General features: G+C 37.2%; 1 protein-coding gene across 1 annotated transcript; it reads left to right on the top strand.

Annotated features, from left to right (window-relative positions):
- Positions 1-7241: 7241 nt before the first annotated feature.
- Positions 7242-7913, top strand: LOC111898075 (F-box/LRR-repeat protein At3g26922-like). The gene has a single exon (XM_023894013.2). It carries the CDS (start codon positions 7242-7244, stop codon positions 7911-7913), a length of 672 nt encoding a protein of 223 aa, XP_023749781.2.
- Positions 7914-11577: the final 3664 nt, after the last annotated feature.

Below are 11577 nucleotides of genomic sequence, written 5' to 3'. Positions count from 1 at the left end.
CACGGATCTAGCCAACTCGAGCTCGAGCCCCTATAACATAAACGAGCTTGAGTCGAGTTTGGCCAAGCTTGAGCTCGGCTCGACTCATTTCCACTGCTAATTGTACAAAATTCAAAACACAAAAAATATATATTAAAATCTAAATAATATTGCCAAAAAACTATGATCGACATTGACCAAGCTACCATTTTTTTTGCCTATTAACAAATAGATTATTAGCTATAATTCCTTCAATATAATGGTAGAGATGTGTATGGAACAGCTCTTTCATTTATAGGCCATAACCAAACCACAACCATTATAATTTGTTAATGAATTTGATATTCATTGGATATCGGTTAATATTTGTTAATGTCAATAGTTTTAATCATATCAGTTAATGATTTTGGATTATAGTTAATATCAAATGTCCATGCTAATTAAAATGATATTAAAATAAAAGTACATTTGTATAGAAAAAAAAACTAATGTATATTATGGTAGTCTAATACATAAACTTAAAGCTAATAGACTACAAATTAATAAACTCAACAGATTAAAATGAGCTAACAAAACATTAAATTAACAGTGTTTTTGTTGACGGAAAACTTTATGAAATGTGGCGTTCAAACTACTATGGCGTTCCAGAGAAAATTCATGAAATAATCAAAATTAAGGGGTTGTTTTAAGCATTTAACCAAGAAAATTTGAGTTTTGGAAAATGACCATGAGATCCGCATAGGGGGCTCTGTGGATCGCTTTAAACCTCTGAGGAACGATGAATGGTACCGAGTAATTGACGTGGCATCACTAAAAGACAAAAAAAATATGGTGGATGTCACGGTTCCTTATAGGTGGCTCTGCGGATCCATTTAACCCCCTATGGAAATTTAAATTCTCTAAGAAAATGGTAGTTGCTCCTCTCCGACAGATACGTAGAGTCGTCTCTGTGGATCCTTGCAACACCTTTGCGGAATGGTTGATTTCTCTGTGGAACACACCATATATTTTTTTGGTCTTTTACTGATGTCACATCAATTCATCGGTACTATTAATCGTTCGTCAGAGGTTTAATCCGTATAACCCTCTCTGCGGATCTCATTGTTATTTTCCAAAACTCAAATTGTCTAGGTTAAATGCTTAAAACACCCCCTCAATTTTGGTTATTTCATGAATTTTCTCTTCCATTAAACATTTTAAATTTACAAATTTGAAACATATAGACTCGATATGCAATGTGCCAAAGTTTAATAAAACTGTATTCCAAAACACTATCCAGACAACCCCAGATGAAAATAAATGTATCAAAGATCATATCAATAGAACTAATATCCCAAAAGCAGAAACTATGTGGTGTGTGCAATGCAATCATCCCGAGCTCTTTCCCTAGGAACCGGAAGTCCCTAAAACAAAAACTGAAAACCGTAAGTAGAAAGCTTAGTGTTTTCCCCATGATACCGCATACCAAAATAAAACACATAACGAGCCCTGCCAAAAGAGTATAACAGGGCCCACTCTAACTCGCATAACGGGCTCCACCCAATAAGTATAACGGGCGCCACTCCAACTCGTATAACAGGCCCCGTCGACATACAATTCATACTACATAACAAGTAATAGCATACAGGATAATCATCAGGCCCCGTCCAATAAGCATACAAGCACATACGCATACTAAGGCCCAAACTCCCCATTTACAAGGCCTAAAACCAAGTAATCATCCAAAGTCCATCTATAGCCCAATTTTCCAAATTGGGCCCAAAACGTTTTCATGGGCCATACCGTAACGCCCAATAACTTTTCGTAGTCCAAAACAGTTGTTATTAGTTGTCCCAAGAAGTACCCAAGCATCCAAGCCCAATAAAATGGTCCAAAATTGATGCCCAAAACGTTAAGCCCAACAGACTGAGTACGCGGGGCGTACTGTAACGCCCGTAGATCCGGGCTAGTCAATTTAGAGGCAATAGGGGTCGAAAACGACTTTTCTACAAAAGATTATTTAGAATAAATAATCTTAACCAAGTTGTAGAATATGTATTAAGGTTTCCGTACATATAAAGAACGCCAAAATCCGAGTTATAAAAAAGAAGTTATGGCCCGTCGAAGTTTTTCGGCAAAACCGACACGACACCGGGAGACGTAAATAGTGAATTTAAGATAAAAGACTTTTTTGCCTTAGTAATCTAAACCAAATTTGTAGTATATGTTAAACCGAGAACATCCATAAAAAGAACGCCCAAATCTGATTTCGTATGAAGAAGTTATGATTTTTCTAAGATTCGGCTAAGCAGTGCACGACCCGAAACTCGAATTTTAGTTCGAGCGGTTTTTGGCTTATGCGACCTAAATGAGAGTTGAAGATATCATTAATAGGAACTCAACGGTAAAAATACATACGAAAACGGAGTCCATATGAAGAAGTTACGAATTCTTCGCGGTCACTTAACAGTCTAAACGCCTCCTACTGTTAAATTTGAAATCGGTCAAGAATTAGCCAACGGAGTCTAAATAAAAGTTGTAGATCTTGATTTTTCCTACGCGTTGAAAAAAAACGTCAAAAAACGGAACTCGTATGCGAAAGTTATGATTTTTCTAAGTTTGAAGGCTGATACGCGATAGAGGGTGACGTGACACCACCAGAATTGGACACGTGGCACCACCAGAAGGCTGCCACATGCCCCAACTCGGCGAGTAGGTCCTCCTACTCGGCGAGTCCACCAGTCAGGCCCCCTATAAATAGAGGTGTTGGGTTCCCTCACTTCCTCACACCTTCAAACCTTTCTTCTCTCTCTAGTTTCTCTCTCTAAAGCCCCAAACCCCCCCCCCCCCCCTAAGGTCTAGGTAAACCCCCTAGCACCCGAAGGAAGCCTCGAGAAAAGAGCCTTTCGGCTCAGAAACGCTACTCCAGCGGAGCCCGATTTCCAAGGAAACCCGCTGTAAGTGAGCTGTACCTAACCTATCTTTAGTATAGCTTATGTTTAATATAGTAACATTATTAGGACCTTAAAATAATTATTTGGGCTATTATTATGAGTTATATAGAGTGTTGTTTAACGCTTATATAATAATAATAATAGCTAGACTATTAATTAGTCACGGTTAACGTTAGACTAAACCCTAGTGGTATTGATACTAGGTTTTATCGAGGGATAATTGTTTTGAGATAACGAAGCGCTCCTCGAAGGCAGAATCACCACCTTTTTTCAGGTGAGTGCATAGTTACTTTCAGCTTACACATAGATATCAAGTATTTTATATAAATTTCCTGCTATGTGTGCATATTATCTGAATACTTGCTATATATGCTGGATGAACGTTTTATACATGTTTTCAATGATTTAAACTGTATATGTATTTTATATCTACAAAATGTGTTGCGTAAAACATGGGTAGATGTAATAGTTGCTGTGTGACAAAATAAAAAAATGAGAGGCCTCGTTTTAGATGTTATTGATGATCCAGTCATCTAGCGGAGTATAGATGACGATCACTTACTATTATAGACAGTCCAGTAGAACACTAGTAGGCTCGCAACCTGGGTGTTTATTTGAACTGTGTGCTCACCAGATGTACTCCATCCCCCACATGGTTGCCTTAAGAACATTTATTGCTGAGGAATCCCCTTAGCAGTAGTGTCCATCCCGATGATAGTCCTTAGACTAGGTCCCTTGTGTTAGATGTTTTAGGGACGTAAAGTGAGGATAACGGGAATGGGTAATCGGGTTTGTTTGGTTTGATAAAGTTAATAAACTTATTTATTATGGGTTGAAAATCCTATGTGCTCACCAGGCTCCCAAGCCTGACCCACTCAGTTTCTTGTATTACAGGTAGTGGCGCATGAGCATAGATGTGATGTCTTGGGATGAGAGATTAATGGATTTTAGGCCTGTAAATACGGAATAATGTAGTAAGGCCTATATTGTATTGTTTATGCTTATGATTTGTATCGAACATGACATCCCGAGTCTTTTTAATGAAATACATTTCTACTGAAATGCTTTTGATAAATCTTTATCATATATTGTTTTGGGACAAATTCCGCAACACTTCTATTTAAAATATTACTCTGATTTTTAAACAAAGCATAAACAAAATCGGTTTTTTCTGGCCGTGAAAATGGGGATGTCACACGTACTCAGCTGTATGCTAAATGTACTAGCTAAATGACTTGTACGTTGTGCGTACAGACTTGTATGTCCAACGCAAGGTTGTAGAACTCACTACTCAGTACCTGCTCGGCTAACTACCGAGTAGCGAGTACTCGGACTCGGTTATTCATGTAGAAATATTTTTAGGAAAATTATGTATGTTAAAATCATAATTTGATTGAAATATATTACAAAATTAGATACATGTGAATACATAAAACCTGAAATACACACAATTGTCTCACTTCGTGAATAATTATTGAAAATTTAAGATATAGCATTTCATTTTCACAAAATGGGCATAAACTCATGAATGGATGGATTTAAACCTTAAAGGTGACAACTCTATGCATATAGAACCTTAGAAACACCAAGAGTGGCAACTCAAAGCTCCAAGAGTGGTCTAAAACCTATAACAACCGGTTCCTGGTATGTATTTAAATTTAATTAATTTCATGTTTTACTTTGGGACACGGCGAGTTGGAGGCCCAAATCGTCGAGTAGACTGGATTTCTGGTTATAGGGGTTAAGCGACACACTCGACGAGTCGGGCGCCCAACTCGGCGAGTAGGGTTGTCTGGATGAAACCATAATATTTAGGGTTTGCACCTTTTTTAAAAACCTTAGGTGGTTCCCTTTACAGCCTCCAACACCGTCAGACCACCCCCTCGAAACCATAACTGTTTTGAGTGATTTGAAGCTCTTTGTGCCATTTTTTGCAAGTTAGAAGGTTGAAGAGAAGAAGAAGGAGCTTTGGATTTTAGAGGGAGCAAGGAGATCTAGAGGTTTTGCTTCATTTCCTATTTTTTGGTGGTCAAAAGTCCAGACCTTGCTTCTCCTTTCATTAGATACTCGTTTTGGAGTAACTTAGGGCTTTTGGAAGCCATTTAGGAGCCATTCTTGTATACAACCATGATTTTGGGATAAGAACTTCAGATCTGGAACCATTGGGGTTCCTATGGCATAAAGGTGCCAACTTTATTGCCATAAGAACTGCATACACTATAGTAACCCCATTTTAGAGCCTTTTGAGCCAAAAAAAACCCCATGCATGTACATCAAGTTCATAACTTTACGTATAATATGGACCCTAGGAGGTCAGATCTATGGTTTAGATGCCTTGAGACCCACTGGAATCGGCCATATAGTTTTGGACAAAGAGGGACTCGGCGAGTCGCTTAGGTGACTCAACAAGTCGGGTCACAGTTTCCTCCCAAACGTCTTCTGGAAATGGTCTTTGGATGAGTTGAAGGAAAACTCAGCTTGTTGAGGTTTGTTGTGGACTTGAAGATTGAAGGACACGACGATTTCAAGGTAATGTCCCAACCACATGAAGACGGACCCGACGAATTCAAGGAGAACTCGGCGAGTCATAGACTAAACGCCTTCATATGGATGAAGATGAACTCGACGAGTTCAAGGATGAACTCAGCGAGTCGGTTGCAGAAGGTCCCAATGTTTTGCTGAAGGAGAACTCGTCGAGCTCTTGCTAGACTCAAAATTCGATTTCAACGAAAACCTAGTCTTTGCTCATTTTTTTGCATGGTAATTTTAGTTTTCGTTTTAGATAATAAAAATTCACTTCTTTTATTTATTTATTTTTTATTCAAAGTGTCAAGTCAAGTCCATATAGTTTACATAGATGTACTTTGCAATTGTTATGTGTCTTTGTGGATTCCATCCCTATTTTGGATGTACTTTTTTTTATTGGTTTAAAAACCTAATACTTTTCATGAGTTTGTTGTCTCTTGATGTGAATTTAAAGTGCCTAGACGGCCAAAGAGTAAAGTTGGATGACGGATGATTGGTGTTCAATTGTGAATGAAGTAGGAACGTTTTTATTTATTTGTTAGATGATATAGCTCGGCTAGAATGTCAATACTCTTAGGCCTGGTTCAAAGGCATATTGTTGATACGTAGAGTTGGTTGCTTGAGGCTAATGAGATATTCTCTGTCTCGTCCATCCATAATGATTTTGATGATAAGTTTCTTGTTCGTGGCTGTATTGAGTGGAAGTAGAATTGCTTGTCTCCCCCCCCCCCCCCCCCCCCAAGAGTAAATATTTTAGATTGATGTATATATTATGCTAGGAAGACTTCCAAACCCTTCTAATCTTTACATGCTAGGCATTGTTTTGACTTTGATGATTCACCCCATCTACTTCTATTGTTGAAACTAAATCACATGTCTTCATTGAATGTCTACTTTAAAATAAGGTGTAGATCTCCATTTCCATACGGAGGACTAATTGTCATGTTTTAACTCTCTCCATTCGAAGAATTATTTAGGTTTTACAAAAGAGGCGAAAGATTCGGTTTTTACTCGGTTATAAATCAAAGAAGCGGCGGTGTTCAAGTTTGTTTATATGGGTGTTGTAGAGATTCTCGTACCATGTCACTTCATGATGTCGTGTGGTTGACGAAGTCCACTCTGTCGTTCTAATTTGGTAAATAACTCAATGAAAAAGAGCCACTTTAAATCCGGTTAATTGGTGTTGTAATCCTATAACTTAACGTAGCACTCGCATGTGCACATATTTTCTTGTTACTGTTTTTTTTATAAATAGACTATTGTTTAAATAATAATAATGGTGTTTTAGATTAATATACAAAATGAAAACGACCGTGAAAGTGCACGTCGGTATAAAATAAAATTATATTGTTGAAGGTATAAAAAATATAAGTGTATCCTAAAAAATCAGATTCTCAAAATTTAATATAAAGGGAAAAGGAAAAAAGAAATAAAAAAAGGTAATGTTGTTAAAATATGAATAAAAAACGAAATCAAATAAAATATAGAATAAAAATAGAATTTCAATTGAAAAAAAAATAGAAAAAAGAAAAAGAAAAAAGGAAGCAAAGAAACAACCCTATCTAGGCGACACTAGTAGTCTCGTAGGTAATTAAATATGGCAAGTACACAAAAAAAGGAAAGGATTTATATCAACAGTTCAACACACAAAATCTGAGATACTTGCCCATCAAGGCTATGAAATCACCCGTACATCCCAATTACAGTCCCTATATAAATCAGTAACCCCTTCTTCGTTGTTCAATCATCATCATACATTCATCAACCATGTTGATACCTTCTTCGATCATACCTTCTTCAGCCATGGCGACTAAAAGAAAAGTACGTGAGCAAGAACCAGTAAACATCGAGAACAAGAAGAAGGCGAAAATGGAGGACAGACTCAGCGACTTGCCGGAGTGTTTGCAGCTTCATATTCTCACTTCTCTTGACGCAAAACACGCCGTTCAAACATCAGTTTTATCAAGAACCTGGGTTTCTGCGCACACTCGGATCCCAGTTCTTGAATTCAATTCCTACTCTTTCAAAAAACTCCTAGTCTTTGATAAGTTCGTATGTGATGTTCTGCGTCATCGTGATCACTCAGCAAAGTTGGAAAGATTAACATTCAACCGTTCTGGATCCTGCAGTGCCAAGATTTTGAATAGCGTTTTCGATTACGCGTTTTCGTTGGGTGTCGAGCAGTTGTCAGTTAACCTTCAACAAAGTAGAAACAAAACATGGCCGGTTTTTCCAGTAATTGCTTCCTTTGAATCCTTAAAGAGTTTAACACTAGAAAGCCAAAGTCATATGATTTGCCCGTATCTGGGGCCAATTTCAAGATCATTCAAGAGTCTTACTACTATGCATCTTCAACATGCACTTATAAAAGATCCCGATCCATTCTCAGGGTTCCCAATGTTGGAAAGTTTAACACTGGAAGATTGTCATCTTTGCATGGAAAGTGAAAAAACTTTGAGGATACACGCTCTTTGACTTACAGATTTAACCATTTCATCCCTATGGAACATCAGCTGCTGCGAAGTCACTACTCCAAGACTCAAATTCTTTGATTACAAAGGGCATAATTTCCACCTGCTTCTACCCACCCATGAGGGTCTTCCTGTTCTTGAGAAAGTGGTGATCGATTTCAATGGTCTTTGTTACCGAAGACAGGAGAAACTAATGTTTGATGATCTAATGGCCATGTTCTATACCATGAAGAATGTGAAATCACTAACGCTCTGCTCGTCTATTGTGCAACTTCTGTCATTCTTTCCAGATGAGTTGGTGAGACGAAGTTCACCCTTTCGGGAGTTGAAGGAGTTGAAGATGGATTTTAGGAACCTTCTTTGGCAAAACTTGTTTGAAAGGATAAGTGTGAGATCGAAAGAAACCTTTCAGGTGCCTTTGGATGTCAAAACTTACTTGCTCAAAAACTCTCCGGATGCCAAATTTTCGTTCACTTATCCCATAGACCTTAAATAGCATAACCTCAATGTCATTGGCGAGTCTATGTGTATAGAAGGTGGGTCACTTGACCCACCTTTTTTCCCATCTTTTATAAGAGATTATAAATAATTATAAATTGTGACTTATCTTAAAAACTTGGAGTGAACCACCTAAATGTTTTTGGCAACAAAATACATATAAATCAAAATTTAAAAAGCTCACATTTTATGTTTTAATAGGCACCGAAGTCATTTAAGGTATAATCCAATAAAAAAAATATTCCAATACAAGTTAAAGATAATAAGATAAATACAAGAAAAAAGAAAAAAACAAACAATAAAAAAAAAATTGTTCTCAACACGTCGTTCTTCTCCTGCTTCAAGGTATACGTTGATACCGTGATACACAATTACACAAATCGAAAATTCATCGCCGTCCGTCGGCCCTGACCCCACAACTAATATCAAGATACAAGACCTCATTTAATACAATTATAAATACTTGAAATTTCTTTTTTGGTTATACAACCCGACCCGAACTTGCAACTAGTATTTTTTTTACCATTTTTTTGGTTTCACTTAAATAGTGAACCACATGATTTTACGTTCTAGACTCGCCACTGCTCAATGTAGATGTTTTAGATGTTCTGGTTAGTATGTAATTTAACTAAATCTATGATATCTTGAGGATTTTATTATTTTTTTTTGTTCATTTATGGCTTCATTTTGAAATATATATGCAGATGATCTTGAAAACTAGGTACACGTATATATCAGTACAATTTTATGAATGCCTTCTTTAGCTTAACATAAACTTTATTGATCCGAAATATTCCTCATTTTCTATTTTTAACAAAATAAAATCTATAACCTATGTATAGTAATATAGTTTAACATAACCTATGTATAGTAATATAGTACCTGTAATATCATGTAATATCATGTAATATATCGGTTGAATTATATTTACAAAGTATAAACTTTTATTTATTAAAAAAAACAATCAAGCGTAAAAGTTTTTACGTTGAGATCTTTTGTAAGATAACATTCGATCCAAAGGAGTTATACTGATTCAAGACAAAATTACAGTGACATGTAGTTTACTAAATTAAAACTCTCAGCAGAACTATGGAACATGGTATATATGGATTGTTTAAAAATTAAAGTTTAATATCTATGTGTAACATTAAGCATTTTTTAAATTAATACTTTTATATAAATACAAACGAAATGATGAATAAATAAGTAATTAAGTTTATTATAAAAAAATATTGACATGTTTTAAACAATTGCGCTAAATATCAATGTGAAAAAATTAATTAATTTTTAATGTAAACTTTTGAACTAGTTACTAAGAATATGATGAATAAGCAGATAATTGAATATATACTAATCAAAAGCACTATATATTGTAAATAATTGTTACGAACCATAAATTTCCATAGATTTATTTGAATATAACATGTAACATCCCGACTCACAGGTATAATATTTATATATTTTTATGAGTTGATTGAGTAAATCGATGAGTTGGATGCCCCAACTCTTTGAGTAGAGACGAATTTGGCCACGTGGGTTTTTCGACCAACTCGACGAGTTGGCGCTGTGAGAGGAAACCCTAATTCTCCGGGGTTGGGTCCTATTTAAAGGACATTAAGCCGTCGTTTCAACCTCACCAGCCACCTTACTCCCCTATGTGAAACCCTGATCGTCTATATTGATCTAAGAGTGAAAGAGAGCTAATCTTTGGGCATTTTAGTGCATTATTGGAAGAGAAGAGAAGAGTATCAAAGCAAGGAACGAGAAGGGACTGTTGGATCCGGTATTCATCCACCCTTAGCTTCTATGGGAAGGTAAAAGTCACCACCTTGCTCATCATATTGATTAGATCTCGTTGCTAGGAAGCCTTTAGGGCTTTTTCCATATTTCCTTGAGATTCTGAGTGATTTGAGATTGCTAATAGAGTGAGACTTTAGATCTGGTCCTTGAAAGGTCCCTTACGCCCAATGGTCCAAGCTTTATCAAGCTAGAGCAAAGCTTTACCAATACCAATAATAACACTTAGCCTAACTGTCCTCATGAAGTCAACTAAGTCAACTCTGGTCAAAATCCTTCTCAAGGTCAAGGTCCTGGTCGAAGTCAACCTTCTGGTTGACTCAACTCGTCGAGTTGTTCTGCCAACTCGCCGAGTCCATTCTCCTCAAATCCCAAACAACCCCGAATCCACTCGTCGAGTCTAGCAAGAACTCGACGAGTTAAGTTGGGTTTAAGGGACATTTCTAAAGGAAACAGAGGGCTCAATGAGTTACATTGATGCACTCGACGAGTCAAGTCAACATGGACTGTTGACTCGAGCGTTGACTTCAGTTGACTTTAGGGTTTGGTCAAGACACGAATTATGGAGACCATGGAGGGATAGAATCGTCTTTCACCCATTCCAAGAGATTAGAGAGAGAAAATAACTTGGTTTATTTGGAGTTGTGATTCAAGTGTTAATTAGAGATAATTATCGTATGTGTTAGGTGGAGGCTAGATCGGTGATTCGTGTACGAGGTTGATTTGCTTGCTTACGAGGTGAGTCTTCTCACTATACTTACCTTGAGTGGTAATTTTGTGTGACCGGAGGGTCTTGTGTGCTTATATTTAGTATTGGGATATCCTACATTACGTCCTTGTGATTTATGCTGTGTATTATGTTCAGCTTTACTGAGTTAGGACCGAAGGGTCCACCCGAAAAATCGCAACCAAAAATTTCCTTTAAAAACATTACTAAAACCATATTTATAAAACCATAACATATGTCATAACATAAATTCAGAGTATCAATTCAAAACATGTTCTTGTTATCAGAGTAAACATCCCAGGCTGACTAACTATGGTGTGTGCCATGCGATCACCCCGAGCTCTTCCCTCCACCACTAGAAGTACCTGAAACCAAAACTGCAACTGTAAGCACAAAGCTTAGTGAGTTACCCACCCTACCACATACCATGCATAAAAACATACTGCAGCCACTGGGCCACACCCACTACTTCGTGCCTCGCCCGCTACATCGGGCCCCGCCCTATCCCAGGCCCCGTCTGGCTTCGAGCCTCACTCGGTATACAAATCTATTTTCCTTAGGCCTCGCCTGTCTCTGGGTCCTGCCCGCATAAGCATACAAACATATAACCATAACACGTAACACATAAACTGAACGTACCCTATTG

The sequence above is a fragment of the Lactuca sativa genome, chromosome 3 (assembly GCF_002870075.4).
Source record: "Lactuca sativa cultivar Salinas chromosome 3, Lsat_Salinas_v11, whole genome shotgun sequence".
In the NCBI taxonomy this organism is placed as follows: Eukaryota; Viridiplantae; Streptophyta; class Magnoliopsida; order Asterales; family Asteraceae; genus Lactuca; species Lactuca sativa.
The sequence above is the reverse complement of the archived record's forward strand: the minus strand, read 5'-3'. Positions and strand labels throughout refer to the sequence as shown.

Coding starts and splice junctions, on each gene's coding strand:
- LOC111898075 (XM_023894013.2), top strand. CDS start 7,242: ATGGCGACTAAAAGAAAAGTACGTGAGCAAGAACCAGTAAACATCGAG.